Here is a 24023-nt window from a genome sequence, read left to right as displayed (position 1 = left end):
ATATATACCTATTTCAATATTCTCACCATGATCTCTTCCTCAGTCTTTTAAAACAGACCATTCTCATTCCTCTAGGCTATTGTGAAGTGAAACATTCCTGAATACTTCCAGTTCCCAGGAATCTCTAATCTCTTTCCATTTTTTGTACCATCTTTCAGATAACGTATGCTTAGTTATCTCACATCTAATGTTTTTGTGTGAAAGTATGCACTTTACTCCTGGGTATTATAAACTCTTGGATGGGCAATTACTTCTTTTTAACTCCAACTGCCCTGAGCATTGTTCACTAGCTGTTACAAGAATATTTGTAAAATAGTCTTAATAGGATAGGGAATAGTGGTATGGAAAGGAGGACTTAGTTGTTTCTAAAGCTTCCCTATCTCCATGCCTTAAAATGAACCTACCTGCTGAGCACAGTGGAGCATGCTTGTAATTCTAAGCAATCCATCCATAATTCTAAATGACTCAGGAGGCCGATCTCTCAGCAAGTTAGCAAAGCCCTAAGCAACTGAGTGAGACACTGTCTCAAAATCCTGTTAAAAGAACTGGGGGATGTAGCTCAGAGGTAGAGTGCTTGCCTAGCATGCACTGAGATTCCAGCCCTGGCACCAAAAATCAATCAAAGGGCTGGGGATACTCAATTAGTAAACACCCTTGGGTTCAATTCTCAGTCCCCAACTCCAGAGTAAAAAAGGGCAGGGGATGTAGCTCGGTGGTAATACATCTCTGGGTTTAATTCCCAGTCCCCCTGCCCCCAAAAAATAAAAATAAAAGGAGCCCCTGGGGTCAATATACAGTACTAGGAAAAAAAATAAAGGATAGGGGCATATCTCAATGGTAGATCACTTGCATTAGGTCCAAGTCCCTGGGTTCAATCCCTAGTACTTAAACAAAGAAAAACAAAAATAAAAACAAACAAAAAATCAAATAAGAGGTCTAAATAAGTGATGAAAGTTTAGTACATTAAAATCAGTTATTTATTACTTTTATATCACATTTGCCATTTCTGAACAATACAAAGTAGAGGCAAATAGTAACACTTCATAAAAACAATGAGTCCCCTATTCCTTTCCCTAAGACCCAGCCCTCCCTCAAATATCCCCTCCCACCCCTTACAGAACTCTGTCCTGAATAAAACATTTAAATACATCATAAATAGTAAATTATGAAAAAAAAAATAGCAAGAATTGTTTCTTTCCTTCTTGTAAAAAAACATGGCAGCAAAGACAGGCAGCCAGAAACTGGTTTGGAGGTGTCTAATATAGACAGTTATTTGGTGTATGGGTTAACCTACTATCCAGGTACAGTGGGATGGAGAAGGGATATTGTGGGACTTCAACAATCTGCCTGAGACACAAAGCTTTCTTCTTCCCCTGAAAAGAAAGGACGGATCAGATGGACAGCCACAAACAACTCTTAGAGGTGGGTAGGTGAGTGTTTATGTAGCTCCCATTTCCAACTTCCCTGCATGAAGACAGGAGGCAGAATGTGTAGCACAGCAATAACCTTACCAGGAGTCTGCTGGCTCCCCAAGATTTAAAAAAAAAATTCTCAAGTCTGATAGGTATGGACTGCCTGTTAAACAGACACAGGTGTCTCCCTCCACCTTAGCTCCATGAACAATAGAACATTGTTGGAGAAAAATGGGAAGAACAAAGAAATCTCCTTTGGAGAATGGTAAAGTCTTCAATTTTAGAAAACAACCAGAATACATTTCAAGTTGCAAAACAGTAATAATTATATGGCCTGGCAATGAACAGTGTCCTCCCTAGGAAGAGATTTGAAGAGTCCCATATCCACTCCACTGTATTAACAAAACGAGTAAAAATAACCCCATGTTGTACTATCTCCATTCCTTCAACCTTTGAGAGATTCAAGAGGAGTTAAAGAACTGCTGCTTTCAGAGCAATCACCACATTTCTGTTTTATGAACACCAGGGCTCTTCTGTGGGAACCATATAAATAGGCAACTCTTTGACACTTCTGGAGTTTGATCTCAAACTGCCTTAAAATTGTGCTGTGAACTGTTTGTTCTTTTCCTTTTTAAAGAAAAAAAGAAGGTTGGGAGGTGGTTAAACACCCTTACTCTCCCAAAAACCTTTATAAAAAGTGCAGGGATCTTATTTCAGGAATCAGAGAAAGAGCTAAGATGGGAATAATCAGCCAGTCTGTCCTGAGGAAATTAATAAAAGTCCAGCTCCTGGTGACAGGCAGGTGAGGAGGGAAGAAAACCACCAAGTCCAGCAACCCCACTACCAGCACAAAGACTGGGGCTTTAAAAAAATTCAGTTGTAGAAGTCAAGGCAGGCCAGTTAAAAACTCATGCTACCCAACTCAAGTGGAGGGGATACTGCTGTCTTCAATTGTCCAAGGCACTAATGCCCATTCAGAGGAAGGTCACGGAAAATAAATTCTTCTTCAAGTAGGAAATGGAGAGCTCCCCTAGCTTCCAAATTATACTCCTTTTTTCATGACCAAGCAGAAGAAAACTCAGCATTTCTGAGGCAAAGGCTGACATCCTAGGATCACAGAGATAGCAGAATCTTATTTCAGGTCTTCTAAGATTTGTTGCTCACTGAAAAGGAAAAGAATTATAAAGTTAAAGATGTGGAGTATATTTAATAAGGAGGTAGAAATGAAATTCAAGTTAATTTCAATCTAGCTGCCAAAATTAAGATACTTTCTTCTATTTCAGTCTCAAGTTTCTAAATATAAGGTATCCAAACCACAAAATTTTAGGGATACCCTCTAACCTTGCTAATTAACTTCTTGCTCCATTCCATCAGTGATCCACTTTTTCTTTTTTTTTTTTTTTAACTGGTATCAGGGATTGAACCCCAGCATGTTTAACCACTTAGTCACATCCCCAGCCCTTTTTCTACCCTCCAAACGATTCCACTTCCCCTACATTGCAAACACTCACATGGGAGAACTCTGACTCTGTAACTTCAAGCTTTTCCAACATTGAACTAAAAGGAGAAAAAGAGAAGAATTAGAAGACTTAAAAAAAGACTCTTCTCTAAGGTCATACTGCTTCACTTCAGGATCAATTTTGAATTCAGAAAGATGTTAAGAAGCTACCCGATTTAGAAGCACATTGTTTAAATTATGTAGTTTCTTGAATACTATAAAATATTTCATAGTACCCCACTCTTTTCTTCAATTCCCAAGTATGGAAGGCAGCCTCTAAGGGTGCTCCCCAAAATATCTTCCTCCTGGTATTCTTCATGTCCTCCTCTTGAGTATGGGTTGAATTTAGTGATTCTCTTCTAACAGAATGTAGTGCAGATGAATGTAAATTCTAAGACTAGGTTAAGAAAAAACTGTAGCTTCCTCTCAGTTTGCTTGTTCTAAGGGAAACTAGCTGCTATGCTGTCAGCTGCCCTATAGATGGGACAATGTGACAAGGAACTGAGGAAGTATCATCAGCAAAAAGTCATCAAGAGGGGAGGGAAGAACAGAAGTTCAATGGATTAGACAAAGGGGAATGAAAGAAAGGGAGGGGAGATGGGAATAGGAAAGATAGTAGAATGAATCAGGCATAATTTTTCTATGTTCATACATGAATACACGAGCAGTGTAACTCCACCTCATGTACAACCACAAGAATGGGAAGTTATACTTTACGTATGTTCAATATGCCAAAATATACTCTACTGTCACGTACATTTAAAAAGAACAAATAAATAAAGTATTAAAAAAAAAAAAAAAAAAAAAACGGCTGAAATTGTAGCTCAGTGGAGTGCTTGCCTAGCACATGAGAGGCACTGGCTTTGAGCCTCAGCACCACATTAAAAAATAATAATAATAATTAATGAAATTAAGGTTAAAAAAAAAAAAAAAAGTCACCAAGAAATTGCCCTCAGTCCAAAAGCCTTTGAGGAATACTATAATCAACCATATAAGTAGGTTTGGAAACAGATCCTCCTCCATGCAAATTTTCAGATGAGACAACTGGCCTGGCTTTCAGTTGAATGTAACCTCTGGAGATACCTGAGCCAAAAAGGCATATAGCTAAGCCACACCTAGATGCTTGAGCCATAGAGTCACAGAAACTTAGGACAATGCTGTTTTCAACTGCTAAGTTTTGGGGTAACTTGTTACACAATTGATAATACAGATTTTTGTAGCTGCTGTAACAAAAATCTAAAATGGGGTTCTAGCATGCAGTGGTAGAGTGCTCACCTAGCACGCAAGGAGTCCCTAGGTTCAATTCCCAGCAGCACCACACCATCATCACTGCCACAAAGAAAAAAGAAAGATGGCTTTGATTTTAGAGGATGGGAATGGCTCTGAGGAGAGTTTTAATGCAACTTTAGTATCCTGAATGGGCTATTTACAGAATTTTGGACTAACAGGTTACCAGTGAGAAAAATCTTATTGTAATGGCACAAAATTTAGCAACAATATCATCCACAGTTAGTGAAAAGCGGAACATGTGCCTAATGTAATGAACTGGGTGATATGGCTAAAGAGATTCCAACTGACATCCCTGAAGTTGTCACCTGGTTTTTTTCTTCCTCTTTTTTAGAGGTGTTGGGATTGAACCTAGGGCCTCAGGCCTGCAAGGCAAGGATTCTACCATTGAGCCACATCCCAAGCCTAGGAGAAGAATTAACAAGCAAAAAGAAGCCAGAATTTGGGAAGTTTTTAAAATTCTGAACCTTGCTGGGCACAGTGGTGCATACCTATAAACCCAGCCACTTGGAAGGCTGAGGGAGGAGGATTGCAAATTTGATGTCGGCCTTGGCAATTTAGCAAGACCTTGTTTCAAAATAAAAAAGGACTGGGATATATATATAGCTCAGTGGTAAATCACCCACGGGTTTAACTCCTAGCACAGACAAACAAAACAAAAACCAAAAACCTGAAACTCTCCAGAAAGCAATTAATGCTAAAATTAAGAAATGGCAGCAGGGTGCGGTGGCACATGCCTGTAATTCCAGTGGCTTGGGAAGCTGAGGCAGGAGGATCACAAATTCAAGGCCAGCATCAGCCATTTAGTAAAGCCCTAAGCAACTTAGTAAGACCCTGTTTCAAAAAATAAATAAATAAATAAATAAATAAATAAATAAATAAATAAAAAGTGATGTGTATGTGTATGTGGTAATGTACCCTTGGATTCAATCGCCAGTACCCCACCCCTGTGCCAAAAAGGAAAAAGAATATTACTTAGCTGCAAATACATTGTAGCTTTCATGAAAAAGGAAGGTTTAGAGTACAAAATCCAGAGTCCAAAGAGTAAAGCCAAGAGATATATGAATTATTCTCCTACTCTGAGACCTAATCAAAGAAACTCTAACACTTCCTGAATTTAAAAATAGCTAATGCATCAATAACTTCTTTTATGCCTCCCATACCTCCTCACCTTTTTTTTGGGAGAGGGACACCTGGGGCCTCATCTCACCTCGTACATTGACCAAGCACCCTAACACTGAGCTGTACCCAAGCCCCTGCACCCCCCACCACTTTTGATACTGGGGATCAAACCCAGGGGTGCTCTACCTCTCAGCTACCTCCCCAGCCCTTTTTATTTTATTTTTGAGGCAGAGTCTTGCTATGGTGCTGGGGCTGGCCTCAAACTTGTGATCCTCCTGCTTTAGCCTCCCAAGTAGCTAGGATTACCAACATGCATGACCATACCCAGCAGCCTAAGAGCTCTGCTTCAGAATCTGTGCTTAAGGAACTATACCTGGGGAGCTCACTTAACCTGAATCTGACTCATATAACAAAATTTTGGGCTTTGATTCAATGCTAAAGGAGATAACACTTCTGGATATCTTTGGAAGAAGCAAATGGAAAGATTTGAGTCATTTGGAGCCAGGAGTCAGACTGTAATATGTAGTTCCTAAAATAGCTCCCAATGATCCATGCTCCTGGTATTTACATACTTGTGTAATCCCTTCCTCTTGAGTGTGGGCTGCATTACTCAGTAGAATGCAGCACAGGTAATAGTATCCTATCAATTCTGTTATTAGGTTACAAAAAGACTAGGGCTTCTGCTCAAGCATGAGAAGAAGATAGGTGCCATGCTCTGAGCTGCCCTTGTACAGAGGCCCACATAGCAAAGAACTGAGGGAGACCCTCAGTCCATAGCCAGTGGTAGTGCTTATCTAGCATGTGTGAGTCCCTGGGCAGACAGAGCTGGGCATGGTGATGCAACCCATAAGGAACCGAATCATGCCAATAACCACACAAATAAGCTTAGAAGCGAATCCTCTCAGTTGAGCCTTCAGACAAGAATGTAGCACTGGCAATAGCTTGACTGCCACCTCATGAGAAACCCTGAGCTAGAAGACCTAGTTAAGCTGCACCCGGATTCCTGATTACGGAAACCATGATGTATATTTATTATTTAAAACCATTAAGTTTTAGATTTATGATTTATTATGACTCAATAGATAACAAATACACTAGATAACAAAATCAGGTCATAATCTTTACACACTGGACCCTTTTTTTTTTTTTTTAATGGTGCTGGGGATTGAACCCAGGGCCTTTTTCATGCTAGGCAAGCACTCTACCAACTGAGTTATATCCCCAGCTCCTTACATTGGACTCTTGAAAAACTGTTAATTATTTTCATCACCCAGCAAAGATTTTTCCACCCTTAAATTCTAAGCTGAGAATTCTCATTGTACTCACCAGGAGATAAAGGGTTAGTTGGGAAATGTAAATGAATACCAGAAAGTCTGCACACACAGATTTTCTCACCCCCTAAAGATGCAGAGATGTGGACACACTTTTCCAAACAGCTTAACATGAGCTCTTAGGAAGGTGAACCTGCACAAATCTATTGAAGAGCAACAAACAACAATCCACTGAAAAATAGAATTATAGACCTTTCCAAAGACCTGAAGACAGAGAATATAAGATTATATGGAGAAAAGGACCAAGGAATCAACCTTGTATTTAGCATTTGCAAAGTCTCTGGAACTACAGATGAGAAACTGGGGCCAGGAACAGGTGAGCCTTCACTGATTTCTTCCAAAGGTGGAGTCTGAGGTAAAACATCAGGACGACCAAGATGAACATCTGGAAAAGAGAAAGAGGAATGATTAAAAAAAAAAAAAAGATAATGGGGTAAGGGGGAAATGGAATAAGTTGCCTTTTCCTGGATAGAAAAGGGGAGTAGAGGGGGGCTGGGGCAGTAGTTCAGTGATAGTGTGCTTGCCTCACACATGCAAGGCACTGGGTTTGATCCTCAGCACCACATAAAAATAAAGATATTATGTTCATCTACAACTTAAAAAAAGAGAGAGAAAGAGAGAAATGGGGAATAGAGTTCCTGACCAAAGATAAGGGCTCAGAAGGTAGGGAGGGAGTGCTCAATCACACAGGGACCCCCACCCCTGGCGCTGACCTGGCTCCACTTCCGCCTTTGTTGTCACTTGTGCTTTGTGTTCCCCAGAGACCGATGGCTGGGAAGTAATGCAGAAGTTGCCGCTGGGGCCTGATCGCCGAGAGAAAGACGAGCCAGACCGAAACTTTTTGGAAGGAGAGGGCTTCACTTCAAAAGGGAAAGAAAGAGCCTACTTAGCACCCACTTCAGAAACCATCACCAAGATGCAGATACAAACTCCTACTGTACCCAGGAGTTGGTGCACACACAAAATTTTTTTTCCTGAGGCAAAGAAGAAACGAGAGTTAATCAATGAAGAGAGCTCTATGAATTACTATTCATAGGGGTGTCTAGTTCACTTCATTTTGGAAAGAAGCAGAAAACTTAGAAAAAAGATGACACATATGCATCTCTCCCCCTCCCCACACACACCACGACCTTGATGGCTTTGCTTCCACCTAATGAGATATGCACTTTTCTGTAATTTCCTCGTTCTTTAGTAATATTCCCCAGTAAAATCTAACAGATGACCCTCTCACTGTACAGTTTCTTAATATGCATGCACACACTATAATTTACACTTATTATTTATGTGTCACTTTGAAAAGATAGGATTTTTCTGTCCCCCTTAACACTGCCTGGTATCTTTAGGTCCTCTTTATCTCCCTAAAGGACAACTTATGTCTGCTGAGGTAAGGAAAGGAAGAGATGTAATTTACCATGGTTAACAGCATGGATGGTTTGGGAAAAAGCATACTAGCACTTCTTTTGTTTTTCTTGGTACTGGAGATTGAACCCAAGTGCCCTTAACCACTGAGCCACATCCCCAGCCCTTTTTATTTTTCATTTTGACAGAGAGGGCCTCACTAAGTAGCTTAAAGCCTCACTAAGTTTCTGAGGCTGGCTTTGAACTTGCAATCCTCCTGCCTCAGCCTCCCAAGTCATTGGAATTACAGGCCTGCATCACCATGCCCAGCTCTGTCTGCCCAGGGACTCACACATGCTAGATAAGCACTACCACTGAGCTACATCCCCAGTCCTTAAATTTTATTTTGTTTTGATACAGGACACCACCACACCCAGCCAAACTGGCACTTCTAAACCCATGGAGTTGAGGAAAGAGACTTAAGAACACCTGCTAAGCAGAAATCAGAAATGCTTCACCCAAGTCAACTAGTCTGAAACTGCTCGGTACCTGGGGAATGAACAGAAGATACAATACTGGTAACATTCTTGCCTATCTCTCCCTGTACATAAAAGTCTGACTCTGTCTGAGACTGCAGCATGGATTCTACATCCATAACTACACATTTTTTTGCAATCCCACCAATTCCCCAGAAAAGGCCCTCACCTCAATGACTCATGTAGGGAGAGCCAGGGGGAAAGCAGCAACTCGGAAACGACTGGGACAGACAGAGTGACTGACATAAAGACGAGAAGCAGCTCTCACAGGATGTAGGTAGAGGAGGAGAGGCCTTTGGCCTTTGCAGCTCCCTGACAGAGATGTCCTGCCCCCCATCTCTTGGGGTAAGGGAGCCACTGGGGGGTCATCTGGTAGAAGCCACTTACAGGGGATCTTCTTGAACACTGTGTTGCACATGAAGCGTTGGAACCGTTCAGCGTAGAAGCCTGGACGATGCACTGATACAGTGTCCTATGGAGCAGAAAAGATGGCTACAGAGTTAGAGAAAGGCCCAGCAAAAGAATCTGTAGTGCAAGGACCGTTTCCTTGTAGACCAAGACCCTAGCCAAAGGATAAAACCCAGAAATGAAAGCAGGAGTGAGAGAGGCAGAAGTGGGGAGGAAGCCTTTAGCTGACTGCTACTTACCCCATCATGTACAAGTGCTTTCCAAGAGTGCTCCAATTTTTTAACAAACCTGCCGAGAAAAATTAATGTCACACACATTATTTTTGAATAAATCATCCAATGGGTTATTTTCCTTCCCCCAATACTAGGGGTTTTAAAGAGGTAATAATAAGAAAACCCTGAAAAGACAAAATCTGAAAAAGCACATCTACTCTGGTATGCTGGCTTTCCAAAGAAAAGACATGGCAGTGCTTATTCAGAATAGAGATTAATGCTTTTTTTTTTTTTTGCAGGGGGAGGTACTGGGGATTGAACCCAGGGTACTTTACCACTGAGTTACATCCCCAGCCCCTTTTTTAATTTTAAGACAGGGTCTCATTAAGTTGCTTAAGGCCTTGCTAACATGCTGAGACTGGCCTCAAACTTGCAATCCTTTTGCCTAAGCCTCCGAGTTGCTAAGATTGATGTGCCCAGCAATAAGTGGTTTTTCCATGTAAGTCAACTATTCCCCTTTAAGAAAAGGGCAGTTTATATGTTCTGGCAAACCAGAGACAAGAGAATATTAATTTTAAATGGACTAGGGACATAGCTCAGTGGTAGAGCACTTGCCTAGTATGCATGAGAGGCCCTGGATTTGATACCCAGCACTGCAGAACAAAACAAAATAATATTAATCGTAAAAAGAGAGCTGGGGGACTGGGGATATAGCTCAGTTGGCAGAGTACTGCCTCACAAGCACAAGGCCCTGGGTTCAATCTCCAGCACCACAAAAACAACAACAACAAAAACAAACAAAAAAACAAAGAGAGTTGGAAGAACAGATGGGTAAGACTGGAAAGGGAGGTTAAAAGTGGATAATAATCTGAAATCAGTAAGTCAAGTATTTTCCAGTCCTCATTAGTACCCAAAGTGTTATAACACTGGGGTCTAATATTTCTAGCTTCTCCCTTATCATCACTTTACCACCTCTGTAGTTCCATAGGCTGCTATCTTTTACAGAACACAGTGATCCTCTTGTTCTTCCTCTGTGGAAAGGGGAATATGCTTCCAGCTATGTCCCAATGTGGAGCATGACACATCTCACAGGTTTTCACAAAAAGCCAGGCAGATGGCATGTTCCACTCTGGTGCTTCTGAGGACTGATTCAGCTTTCCATAGAAGGTATGTATCATTTTGGGGGAGGTGGTGGGGTAGGGAAGTCAGGGAGAGGATAAAATCAAGGAAATTTAAAAAACCAATGGGTTAAGCAGTCAGATTGCCACTCAATGTTCTTGCTTTAGGAAGGATGTAATGACAGACCCATCTAAAAGAGAAAAATGTGAGTAGCTATCTGCATTTGTCCTGTTTTGTAATTGGGGTCTACATGTTCCTCACCTGTAAGACTGCAGGATATCAATAATGCCAATATAAAGCAGGAGCCTTTCCCCTTTACTATTCCGGGCAGGGATGCCACCCATACTGGGGAAGACAAAAAAGAAAGAATTAGAAAACCTGGTGGCTAGCAGGCAGAGGCTTCTTCTAACCCTAAGTCAAATTAGGACACAGAACTCAGACCTAAAAACATAACTGATTGATTTTTCATAAACTGCAAAAGAGTGAAATCCTTCCTCCAACCCTAGGAAACTCCTTTGGTGTTAAGTATTCTAATCTTTTCTCCAATCTCCTTAACTACATCTCCTACCCCAGCTTCATCAGACACTTTGGAATCACTATTATTCAGTAATCTGGGGAATGCTCCCCCAATTAACTCTAAACTTCCTAAGAACTTTCATTATTTTAACTTACGCCCACTAAGATACTTTAAAGAGTCACGTTATAGGATACCTAACAAATGAACCACCTAAAGACACTTAGTGTATTTTACTAACTACACTCATTAGATAAATCCATGATGCTAAGAAGTTGCCTTGCAAAAAGAAGTCATTATAATAAATTATAATAAAGTTATAATTTTCAGACTGTGTCTAAAACTCAGTCTTTTCATCTTACATAGCTCACCTTCCCAGATGTACTATAAACCTCAAATCAAAGACCCCCCCCCTCCTTTCCTTTTATATTCTTAAGAAAGATCTTCCCATGGTTTTATAAGCATTAATGGTGCTGGCTTAACTGTTGAATCGAAGTTATTCTTTCTTTCCCGAGGACAAGTGCCTCATTTAAGGGAAAGTGCTGTGAGTTTATGCTCACCTCCCTGGTACCCCTAAGCCCACTCACTGATCATCTGTCTCCATGGTGCCACCTCGTCGAGCCTCGCCCTGAATGGATTCCATGGCAGTGGAGTACAGAGCTTTTTGGGGGGCTGGTCTGCGAGTGTCAAATGAGTATTGTGTTTCACTGTTTAAGGGCTCTCGCTGTGCATGATCTATGTTGTGGATTGACATCAAAAGACTGTAGTCCATTATCTTAAAACTCTGCAGCACCTAATGGAAAAAGCAAACAAATATGATATGAACCTTTGGAAGCGTAAGACTTTTTTCAGGATTTCACAGTTTTCATGATCTAATTGTACTTGATGGTGACTCTTTAGGGCTAACCATAAAACTGCCCACTGCTCTTCCTACTCTGTTTTTTTTTTTTTTCAGTGCTGGGGAGTGAACCCAGGGCCTCACTCTACCAACTGAGCTATATCCCCAGCCCTCTTCCTATTTTTTTTTTTTTTATTGTAAACAAATGGGATACATGTTGTTTCTCTGTTTGTACATGGAGTCAAGGCATAACATTTGTGTAATCATAAATTTACATAGGGTAATGTTGTTTGATTCATTCTGCTCCCCCCCCCTTTCCTATTTTTTGAAGAAGAGAATATTAAGCTCTCTGGGCAGTCTTTAATTACCCACTCCCCTTTATCTTTCTCTCATTTGAGTAATAGAAATTAATTTTTCAAGTCCCACTGTCAATCCATACACACTTGAAGTTCTCTCCTTGTATCTCTTCACAAAAACACCACTATTCTCAAGGTAACAAGGAATATGTATTTGTGTTATAAAGAATCCACAATTAGAGTCTAAGTAAAAGTATATGTTATAGGACTAGGGTTGTAGCTCAGTGGTAGAGTATTGCCTAGTAAGTCTGAGGCACTGGGTTTGATTTTCAGCACCACATAAAAATAAGTAAAATAAAGGTCCGATGACAACTTAAAAAAAAAAAAAGGTATTCTTTGTAAAAGAGTAGAACTTAACCTATCAGCCTCAATTCAATTCAACATGTACTGAATTCCCACTATGTAGAAGCATTGTACATATACTTAGATTTATAGATACTTAATGAGTTTCACAGCTGTGGTATAGCTCAGTGGTAGAACATGTGCCTAGCATGCACAAGGCCCTGGAGGCCATGGGATCAATCCCCCACACCATACATATGCACACACACAAACACAAAGGATTTCATATTATAAATTTAGAAGGAATACAAATTTAAATAAAGACATACATTCTAACATATGTAAGGAGGGAAGTATTTAGCCAACAGAAAAGCACATTAAGTCAAGAAAATGATATCTAATGGATTTAGGAAGTAGAAATTGGGCATAAAATAAGTCCAAGTAAATAAAGGTAGGAAGGAATGTTGCTAAAACCTGGAGTGCAAAACAGCATGTTTTGTGCAGAGAGGTATAATCTAGTATCGCCGGAACATAAATGTAAATCGCTAGTGTGAAAGATTAGGGGCAAGACAATGATGGGCATAATATGAGTTATGTTAAGAAGCCTGGACTCCCGAGTCAGGTGGTACACACCTGTAATCCAAGGAACTCAAGAGGCTGAGGCAGGGGTATTGCAAGTTTGAGGTCAGTTGCAAGTTCAAGGCCAGTCTCAATAACTTAGGGAGACCCTGTCTTAAAACAAAAAATAAAAAAAGGATGGGGATGTGGCACACTGGTTAAGCACCCCTGGTTTCAATTCCCTGTATCAAACTATAAAAAAAGAAGCCTGGATATATTTCCAATGCTGTGCAACTCATCCAACTGTGTCTTAATGGGAGGATGGAGTAAGAGGAGAGGAGAGCCTGAGCCTAGGATTGATTTTTGTGCAGTGTGAAAAAACCCTGGCCCCATTGGTTGAGTCTTGGGAGACAAAATAGATGTTATCCTTGGAAGTAGATGCAGACTGAGCAAATGAGGGCAAGGATGGACAATATTATGGACTGAGTAGAGGAAGGTGACTTTGAAAAAAAAAAAATAAAGAAAAATCAGTAGGGAAATGTGTGATAAGAAAATGGAAATGATGAAGTCAAATGCTGCAGAAAATTGAAAAAAGGAATGGGAAGTATCCTACTAAGCATGTAGGTAGTTATTTAAAAGAGTAATTCCACTGAAGTGATGAGAACAAAAGAAGGGACACAGTGGCCTAGGACAGGAATAAGAACTGAGAAAGGAAAAGGAGGACTGGAAGCATCATTAGTCGAAAGCACTGGGAAAAAAAAAATGTCCTCCTAAACATTAGATAGAAGAGATAAAGTTTACTTGCATGTAGAAAGCAAGTAACCAACAGAGGTGAAATACAGAGGAAGGAAAGGAAGCAAGGGAGGAAGCAGGTCATGAAGAAACAAATGAATTAGAGCATAAAAACAATTGGTTTGGAGAAAGCCTTTACTAAATTGAGAAAAAAGATTAAAGTTTTTTTTTTTTTTGGCAGTATAGGAGCTCGAATACAGGACTTCATAAATGCCAGGCAGGCAATCTACCACTGAGTTATATCCCCAGCCCTTTTAATTTTTATTTTGAATCATTTATTTATTTATGTATTGGTACTGGGGATTGAACCCAGGAGTGCTTTACCACCAAGCTATATTCCCAGTCCTTTTTAATTTTGAGACCATCTCACCAAGTTGCCCTGATTGGCCTCCAACTTGTGATATTCCTGCCTTAGCCTCCTAGGAAGCTAGGATTATAAGTGAGCATCACTGTACCCACTGAAATTAAGAATTTTTAAGTGTAGATCCAATTATAAATTGGTTATGGGCATAGCACAAAGGGATGACACAGGATAAAAAATTAAGATATGGAGAAACAAGTTGGGAATTAGGAATTAGAAATGGTTTTAACAGAATGCCAAACATCTGAAAATTCCTGTTCAGAGGAACAGGAAATGGAATGAGGAACAATACTGAAGTCCAGGTAGAACTGAATATCATAAATCTGTAGATATGCCAGTACATAGTTTGTGTGATTTTCTTCAGCAGAACACAGCTTCCAAGATACAAATTTGGATTAAGCAGACATGATCAAAATCTGAGGAATGATGGTGCTAGTATGAAAGTAAGTATAAAGTGTGACTACAAGGCCCAAGCTACCTAGAGAAGGAAGTAATGCCCAGTGGGAGGATAAACAGGAAGAAATTACAAATGGAAAGGCATGGCAACAAGTCATTTAAAATGACAATGATATTTAAAAGTCACTTTAAATGCAGTCTAGGATATGGAACTAAGAAATAGAGTCCATCTCGCAAAGAAAGACTCAGTCTTGAAGAACCAAATTGTTTTAGTTATTGAGATTTTTTGGTGTCTGAAAGGTAAATATGACAAACTCACCAAACAGTCACGCTGCAAGGTCTTACAAAGAGCATTGTACATGTCAGCATCCAAAAAAAGGCCATCAGGGATGTCTTGTAGAAAGTCCAGGTCTTTATAGGTGGGGAGAACCTTCTCTCGCTCTTTCTGAGAAGCCCGTCGTTTGTATGTTGAGCCCTTGAGGTCATATTTGATATGCATCTTGACTGACCGTGGTAAAAGATTGTTCATCACCACAATTCGTATGTTCTTGCCACCTGCCTGCACACAGTACAGTCCATAGAATTTAGGCAGCAAAGTTCGAGGGTTCTGATTGAGGTTCTAAGGGCACAAAAGTAAAACACACAGTAAAGCTAGTTAGCTGCTTTCTAGTGAAACTCAAGAGCAAAAGTTGCCATCTAACCTCCCTTTGTCTTCTACATGAGATTCAGGCACAATCTGCTCATAAATCCACATCGTATTGGGTCAAAATTTCCAAATGCATATATCAATGATGTGATTACCACCAACCTGGGCAAAAGACCTTCCAACAGAGTAATCAGTTAGGGTCCCAAACATATGAAGGATACATTCCTTCAAAGAGATTTAAGAGAACACAATATTTTTAAAAGTCTTGTATTCCTAATTATAGTATATATTCCTGTGGGTACTATGCAAGGCAAAAAGAGTTTCCTAACTTCTCCAGAACCTGTAAGAATAATAGAGTACCAACAAGCAAAGTAACCCAACTCATCCCCCAAACTAGGAAATAGACTAAGAATAGAAAACAATCCCCTGCAATGTTACAAAAGGCCACTGTCCTGAATCTTGCCTCTGGGTAAAACAGTCTAAGCCAAATAACACATAAAATAAGAAAAAAGAAAGCTTCCCATCTTTTCCTTTTTTTGGTAATGGGGACTGAACCCAGGGTTGCTTTACCACATGGCTACATCCCCAGCCCTTTTTATTTTGAGACAGGCTCTTGCTAAATTGATGGGGCTGGCCTTGAATTTGCAATCCTCCTGCCTCACCCTCTCAAGTTCCTGGGATTACAAGCATGCATCAACATGCCCTTCCACAAAACCCTTTTTAACCTAGTGAGGCAAAATATATGGGGCAAAGGGATAAAAACAAATAACTGTTAAAACAAAAGGGCTGATACTGTCTTGGTCTGCTGAAGACAAGCCTCATAGCATTGTCCAGAAGTAGCCAGCACAGGTGGTCAGTGTTCCTCTTCCTCCCCCTTACCATGTAATATCCTGGAAGCAGCTTCTGCAGAAACTCTGCTTCTTTATGCTGAACTGTCTTGATAATGAATTCATCATCGCTGGACACGTAAAAAAGGGAACCACTAGCTCCAGAATTGCAGAGTTCAATCAGTGGCTCACTACATAAGGAATACTGAAGTCGAGAGAGAAGACAGTAAAAGATTCAAACATATCAGGCCTGTCCCACCAGAGGTCAACTATTGATTTATTTCTGTTCTAAGAAAAACGAGAACAAAACTGTGGAGAAAATGATCCTTGCTTGGGGAACGTCCCTCAATTCTGGAGTTAAAGGGTTCTGATATGAGACACTTACCAAGTAATCATCAGGCCGGATGCCAAATAGCTCCCTGAAGTAGCGGAAAGCAACAGGTGCATAGGTCTTGAAACGAAAGTCATTATAGTGATGAGCAGGGGTCAGGTTGCTCCCTTCACTGTGAAGTTAAATAAAAGAAATCTCAGAGGAAGGTCAATACATCCTCCTGAGAGAACCAGAGGAATTACTTTTTCCTGAGAAAATTTAGTAGGACAAAGTTACAACAAGGGGAGCAAGACACAGGAATCACAGTGTCTCCTAGTCAATGCTAGGTTTTTTAGTTTTTGTTTTTAAACAGATCACTCCACAGGCCAGAGCCTCACAGCAGCAATTGCTCTCCAAATGCTCCAGTACCACATCAGCCTGTTATGACCAGGCTAAGAACTGGACACATACTTAAATGAGTCAGGCCCAATTCCTTAAAATTACCCTGAGGTTGATTTGAAAAAGTCACATTTTCCAGGATATTCTTGTAAATTTTAATTAACCTCTGTACCTGGGGAAGAAGATACTCTCCACCACGTAGAAATCTTGCATGAGGACATCCCGCTCTGGTTTGGTACTCAGGCTCCCCACCGTATGAGTAATGCCTAACTGGATGGCACCTTTCAAAGCAGATGAGGTTGTCTAAGAAACAGAAAAGGAATGACGGAGAAGTTTCTAGTATTAAGCCTGACCATAGCAATGAGACTTTAGGAGGAAGGAGCTGAATCATATGTACTCTGGGGAGTTCAGGCTAAACTATTACATTGTTATTAATCTTAGTTATATTGTAACTAAGACTGGAAAAGATGAGGAGGACAGTGAAGAATAGAGTAGCAAAGACAGGACTATCTGAAAGTCTTAGCTAGACATGGTGTTCCCTTTTATGGGCCAGCCTCAATGAGACTGAATATCTATATCAGGAAGACAGATTGTATTGAAAGAACAATCTTAGGTCTCACTTGTAAGACTCCTTCCCCTAAAGTATCCAAGGCCCTCCAAACATTTAATTCATCTGATATAAAATTAACCAATATTCTGATTTGACTAGTTATAGAAGCTTCAGTCCTATAAAAAAGGGTCTGACCAGTGTGTCAGAGAAAAATACAGTGCCAAAAGGTTCTTAACTGAAGAAGGTATGAAAAATTAAAAATATTTCTAAGAAGTATTTAGATTTAAAATTGTCATACTAGGGCTGGAGTTGTAGCCCAGTGGTAGAGCACTTGCCTATACCACGTGTGAGGCACTGAGTTTGATCCTCAGCACCATATAAATTTAAACAAACAAATAAAAAAATATATTTGTGTCCATCTACAACTAATATACATATTTCAATCCCATGGCAAAATATCACATCATCTAGATATGTGCTAATATAATATCCTCTTAGTAATCACAGATGAATATTCAATTTTTTTTCTTTTAACAGCCCAGGGGTGCTCTACCATAGTTGGACCCTAGTCCTTTTAAAATACAATATACAATATATCATATGTTATATATTTTATACATAATACATTATATTAAAATCATATTAAATTATGTTATATTTAATTCTATTAAACATATAATATACAAGTACATTTATATATAATTACAAATATTTATGTTTGTTTGTACTGGGGATTGAACCCAGGGCACTTTACCACTGAGTGACATCCCCAGCCCTTTTTATTATTTTGAGAAAGGGTCTCACTAAGTTGCTGAGGCTGTTCTTTAGGACCTCCTGCCTCAGCCACCTGAGAAGCCAAGATTATAGATTTGTGCCATCACACCTGGCAATATAGCACATTTCAATCACTTATTTCTCTTATCCTGACCCCAATCAGATATTACTTATAATTCCACTTAGGCCTCAGCAGACATTAACATTATAACTAATTTTTTAAGTGTCTGCCACCCTAATCAGATCAGAAACCCACCTTTTCATATCAATGTTCACTACATAAAAAGTTCAATAAACTTCTGTAAACTGAGATGGACCTTAGAGCCTACCACAGACACAGACAAATGAGAGAAACAAGTCAGTCCACTTCTGCTACTTGGGAAAATGAGATTAAAGCAAAGAAGAGACACAAAATTTATATGGATTCTAAGAAATCTGAACTCCAAGAAACTTTTGCACCTTATATCCTTTTATATCTGACAATGTACAGATGCTAAAGCACTGTCCCTTGGGAAGTCTAAGCTGCTTCAAATTAGTTCAGAATTGAATGAAGAACTGGTGGAATGAGAGGAGGTGGGGGAGATAGGGGAGTTGTAAAGAAGGGAAGAAGAAAAGAAGAGAGAGGCTGATGACAACAGGACAAAACAGCAAAAAGAAAAAAATAAAAAGAGTAAGTGAAAGAAAGAAAAGAATCCAACCTGCTACCTATTTGTGGTATTACCATGGCAGAATCTGACCTTCACTTCATGAACATCCAGCAACAAAGATAAAAGTATTTTAGAAACATGGTTTCCTGTGGCAAAGTGAGAATGGTGTTTAGGGCCTACTAGTTACATATTTACTCCTAACAGTAAAACAGTTTCTTCAGGCTCAGTGAAATAGCAACCAACACTACATTTGTCCATTAAGAACATAATCTGCTGGGGATGTAGTTCTGTGGTACAGCACTTGCCTAGCATACACAAGGCCCTGGTTTTAATCCCCAGCACTACAAAAACAAAACAAACAAAAATCAAATACATGTATATAGATAGAAAACAATTCACCATTTGTGAAATAAATTCTAAAGTATAGTTATATGATGGTTATTGTCCAAAGTCTTAAGACTATCAAGAAATGGGACAATACGTGAAGAATAGCTGCCCCTGCTGAGTTCTCAAAGATGAGAGGGTTCAACCCAGACCCACCTTTTTTTTTTCTTTTGTAATGGGAATTTAACAGAGGGATGCTTTACCATTGAGCTATATCCCCAGCCCAACTTTTTGTTTTGAGACAGGGTCTCAGTGGCTAAGGCTGGCCTTGAACTTGTGATCCTTTTGCTTCAGTTGCCCAAATTGCTGGGATTACAGGTGTGCACCACTGCAATTGGTGAGACTCACCTTTTTATACGTTGTCTCTCCTGAGGAATCCACACCTCGGTGGCCTATTTTCTTGATGGGCAATGTAGAGGCACAAGGCACCTAGAAAATAAGAGTCAAGATCAAAATATGATCTCCATGTAATACAACAGTTATAGTGATGGTTTAATCAAAACAAAATCTAAACACATCCATTCTAGATTAAGACCATTTTATAAAATCTTCAGGGCTGGGGTTGTAGCTCAGTGAAGAAAATGCTTGCCTCAGATGTATAACACACCACATAAAAATAAATAAATAAAATAAAGGTATTGTGTCCATCTACAGCTTAAAAAAAAAAACAAAACTTTGGAAGTTCCACCCCATGCAAATACACAGCTATTAAGTTGCTTTCCAATGTATTAAGAAACTAAAAAAAAAAAAAAAATCACAGAAAAAAATTTCAAAGGGCACATATTTTACCTTTGGTCCTTAGAAAGATAACATAGGAAATAAAAATGATTATCATAAAGAAAAGCAGAAAGAGCAAAGGCAGGGAATAGAAGCCCCAGAAAAATGGAAAACTTCATCCACAAAAGCAAGAAAGGTAGAAACAGAGTTTCATACACTCTTCACTCTTTTTTTCTTTTTTTTTTTTAATTGAGATGGAATTTTGCTATGTTGCCCAAGTTGAACTTCTTGGCTCAAGCGATTCTCCTGTCCAATCTCCTGAGTACCTGGTACCTGCCACCACACCTGGCCTTTTTTTTTTTTTTTTTTTTTACCAGTTTTCTTTTAGAAATGATGACTTCTCTAATCCACAAGCCAATCTCAATATTATTTGTTCAAACTGAATTCACCAGCAGAAATTTTCTTTTCCACCCACAAAGCAGCTCCTGAAATAGGGGAAGAATAAGACCAGTAGAGCAGAGTCTAAAAGGCTATTTCCAAAAGCCAAGATGCCAGTGCAATAGACATGAAGGTACTCTTTGAAGGTACTCAGAAAAGTCTATAGTCCTAATCCAAAAGGATCTGCATTCTGAGGCCTCTGAAACAAAATATAAGAGGGAAGCAAGAGGTGAAAGGAGAGCTGGGAAATACTCACGGGGAAAAAGTTAAACAAATATATTCTGTACAGAAAAGAAGAAGTTGGGAAATTTATAGATTCCTAGTGATTAAAAGAAGTATTTCTCAGGGATGCAAGGTTGGTTCAACATCCGGAAATCAATAAACGTAATTCACCATATCAATAGACTTAAAGTCAAGAATCACATGATTATTTCAATAGAAGCAGAAAAAGCATTTGATAAAATACAGCACCCCTTCATGCTCAAAACACTAGAAAAAATAGGGATAGTGGGAACATTCCTTAACATTGTAAAGGCCATTTATGCTAAGCCCATGGCTAATATCATTCTAAATGGTGAAAAACTGAAAGCACTCCCCCTAAAAACTGGAACAAGGCAGGGATGCCCTCTTTCACCACTTCTATTCAACATCGTTCTTGAGACTCTGGCCAGAGCAATTAGACAAACCAAAGAAATTAAAGGGATACGAATTGGAAAAGAACTCAAACTATCCCTGTTCGTTGATGACATGATTATATATTCAGAGGAACCTGGAAATTCCACCAGAAAACTCTTAGAACTCATAAGTGAATTCAGTAAAGTAGCAGGTTACAAGATCAATGCCCATAAATCCAACGCATTTTATACATAAGTGATGAATCTTCAGAAAGAGAAATTAGGAAAACTACCCCATTCACAATAGCCTCGAAAAAAATAAAATACTTGGGAATCAATCTCACAAAAGAGGTGAAAGACCTCTACAATGAGAACTACAGAACACTAAAGAAAGAAATTAAAGAACACCTTAGAAGATGGAAAGATCTTCCATGCTCTTGGATAGGAAGAATTAATATTGTCAAAATGGCCATACTAGCTAAAGTGCTATACAAATTCAATGCAATTCCAATTAAAATCCCAATGACGTACCTTACAGAAATAGAGCAAGCAATTATGAAATTCATCTGGAAGAATAAGAAACCCAGAATAGCTAAAGCAATCCTTAGCAGGAAGAGTGAAACAGGGGGTATTGCAATACCAGATCTTCAACTCTACTACAAAGCAATAGTAACAAAAACGGCATGGTATTGGTACCAAAATAGAAAGGTAGATCAATGGTACAGAATAGAGGACACGGACACAAACCCAAATAAATACAATTTTCTCATACTAGACAAAGGGGCCAAAAAGATGCAATGGAGAAAAGATAGCCTCTTCAACAAATGGTGCTGGGAGAATTGGAAATCCATATGCAACAGAATGAAACTAAACCCATATCTCTCACCATGCACGAAACTAAACTCAAAATGGATTAAGGACCTCGGAATCAGACCAGAGACCCTGCAGATTATAGAAGAAAAAGTAGGTCCAAATCTTCACCTTGTTGGTCTAGGATCAGACTTCCTTAACAGGACTCCCATAGCACTAGAAATAAAAGCTAGAATCAACCACTGCGATAGATTCAAACCAAAAAGCTTTCTCTCAGCAAAGGAAACTATCAGCAATGCGAAGAAAGAGCCTACAGAATGGGAGAATATCTTTGCCAATCATACTTCAGATAGAGCACTAATCTCCAGAATCTATAAAGAACTCAAAAAACTTTACTCCAAGAATTCAAATAATCCAGTCGACAAACGGGCTAAGGAAATGAATAGACACTTCACAGAAGAAGATCTACAAGCAATCAACAAACATATGGAAAAATGTTCAACGTCTCTAGTAATAAGAGAAATGCAAATCAAAACCACCCTAAGATTCCATCTCACCCCAATTAGAATGGCGATTATCAAGAATACGAGCAACAACAGGTGTTGGCGAGGATGTGGGGAGAAAGGTACACTCATACATTGCTGGTGGGACTGCAAATTAGTGCAGCCACTCTGGAAAGCAGTGTGGAGATTCCTTAGAAAACTTGGAATGGACCCTCCATTTGACCCAGCTATCCCACTCCTTGGCCTATACCCAAAGGACTTAAAATCAGCATACTTCAGAGATACAGCCACATCAATGTTCATAGCTGCTCAATTCACAATAGCCAGACTGTGGAACCAACCTAGATGCCCTTCAATTGATGAGTGGATAAAGAAACTGTGGTATATATATACAATGGAATATTACTCAGCCATAAAGAATGATAAAATTATGGCATTTGCAGGCAAATGGATGAAATTGGAGAATATCATGCTAAGTGAGATAAGCCAATCTCAAAAAGCCAAAGGACGAATGATATCGCTAATAAGTGGAGGATGACACATAATGCGGGGGAGGGAAGGGTTAGTGTTAGGGTTAGGGAGGGGGGCAAGTATGGAGGAAGGAAGTACTGTATAGAGGGTAAAGAGGGGTGGGAGGGGTGGGGGGAAGGGACAAAATAACAGAACGAATCAAACAACATTACTCTGTAAATTTATGATTACACAAATGGTATGCCTTTACGCCATGTACAAACAGAGAAACAACATGTATCCCATTTGTTTACAATAAAAAATAAATAAATAAATAAATAAATAAATAAATAAATAAAGAAGTATTTCTGGGCTGGGTTGTGGCTTGGTGGTAAAGTGCTTGCCCAGCATGCATGAGGCCCCGAGTTCGATACTCAGCACCATGTAAAAATAAAATAAAGGCACTGGGTTCACCTACAAACAAAACAAATAAAATAAATTTTTTTTTTAAAAAAGTGCTTGCTATGCACTGAAAGTACATGAACAAGAGACAGTAACAGCAAAATAAAAGAATGAACTTCAATACCAGACTGTCAAGGTTTGAATCTCAGCCTTATTAATCCCACTTAATAGTTGTATGTGATTTGGGGCAAGTTACAGAACATCTAATCCTCACTTTCTTCATCTGTTATCATGGATAACAACAGTTATCTTTCTAACAGTTATTCATCACCTTGGGGGTTGTTTGCAGGATTAAATAAGAACATCTATAAAGGACACTTAAATACAGTATTTACTGTTAGGTGTTATATACACTGCAATTGGTACACTAAGAAATGTTCAACAAATGTGAGATATTGTTAATATTCATAATGAAATAACAAAAGAAGAGCTGTACAATTTGTAGCCTATCAAAGAGATACAAAGAGCTGACTGAGGTGGTATGTGCCTGTAATCCCAGTGATCTGGGAGGCTGAAGGAGGAGGATGAAATATTTGAGGCCAGCAGGGCTCAGTGGTGCATGCCTGTGATCCCAGCAACTATGGAGGCTAAGGAAGAAAGACTGAGAGTTTGAAGCCAGACTCAGCAACTTAGCAAGGCCCTACACAACTCAGCAAGACTCTGTTTCTAAAGAAAATATAAAAAGGGACTGGGGATGTGGGTGGTTAAGTACCCCTGGGTTCAATCCCCAGTACCAAAAACATAAGAAAAGGGATATAGCTCAGTCATAGAGCACTTATCCAGTGTGCACAAAGCCCAGTATGATAAAAATAAAAATGAGCGGGAGACAGAGAAAGCACCCTATCTAGGGCTGGGATGTAAGCTCGTCGGTAGATTACTGACCTGACATGCTTAAAAAACCTGGATTCCATACCCAGGTCCACAGAAAAAGAAAGAAACCCTGTCTAACTTCTAATGCCTAAGCAGAGGGAAAATAAAGATGCCATGAACAGATATCCTTTTATATCAGGATTAAAATTTCAGTAAGCACTGTGTTAAAATGAAACTCACCTCAGAAGCAGATGCCATGGGTCTCTTGATTCCAGGTGCTGGTGCTGCTTAAAAACAGGAAAAAAAAAAAAAAAGATAAAGA

At 39.4% G+C, this 24023-nt stretch overlaps 1 protein-coding gene across 8 annotated transcripts in view; it reads right to left on the bottom strand.

Moving 5' to 3' along the window:
- Positions 1 to 1084: 1084 nt before the first annotated feature.
- The window catches only part of PIP5K1A (phosphatidylinositol-4-phosphate 5-kinase type 1 alpha), a 47906-nt gene continuing 24967 nt past the window's right edge, over positions 1085 to 24023 (bottom strand). For 3 of the 8 annotated variants that reach the window (XM_079147546.1, XM_079147548.1, XM_079147552.1), the window contains 15 exons: positions 23942 to 23988; positions 19246 to 19326; positions 16715 to 16845; positions 16219 to 16336; positions 15886 to 16038; positions 14680 to 14979; positions 11365 to 11570; positions 10525 to 10608; positions 9172 to 9220; positions 8912 to 8996; positions 7364 to 7510; positions 6906 to 7035; positions 4186 to 4239; positions 2924 to 2969; positions 1085 to 2575 (listed from right to left, as the gene is read on the bottom strand). In XM_079147546.1, the coding sequence (XP_079003672.1) occupies positions 2573 to 2575; positions 2924 to 2969; positions 4186 to 4239; positions 6906 to 7035; positions 7364 to 7510; positions 8912 to 8996; positions 9172 to 9220; positions 10525 to 10608; positions 11365 to 11570; positions 14680 to 14979; positions 15886 to 16038; positions 16219 to 16336; positions 16715 to 16845; positions 19246 to 19326; positions 23942 to 23988 (1634 nt within the window). In that variant the 3' untranslated portion in view covers positions 1085 to 2572. The remainder of the gene's footprint in view (positions 2576 to 2923; positions 2970 to 4185; positions 4240 to 6905; positions 7036 to 7363; positions 7511 to 8911; positions 8997 to 9171; positions 9221 to 10524; positions 10609 to 11364; positions 11571 to 14679; positions 14980 to 15885; positions 16039 to 16218; positions 16337 to 16714; positions 16846 to 19245; positions 19327 to 23941; positions 23989 to 24023) is intronic. The other 5 variants (XM_079147550.1, XM_079147545.1, XM_079147547.1 and 2 more) reach the window with 4 other exon arrangements.

This window comes from Sciurus vulgaris (assembly GCF_902686455.1).
Source record: "Sciurus vulgaris genome assembly, chromosome: 1".
In the NCBI taxonomy this organism is placed as follows: domain Eukaryota; kingdom Metazoa; phylum Chordata; class Mammalia; order Rodentia; family Sciuridae; genus Sciurus; species Sciurus vulgaris.
This window is presented reverse-complemented; position numbering and strand designations above follow the sequence as displayed.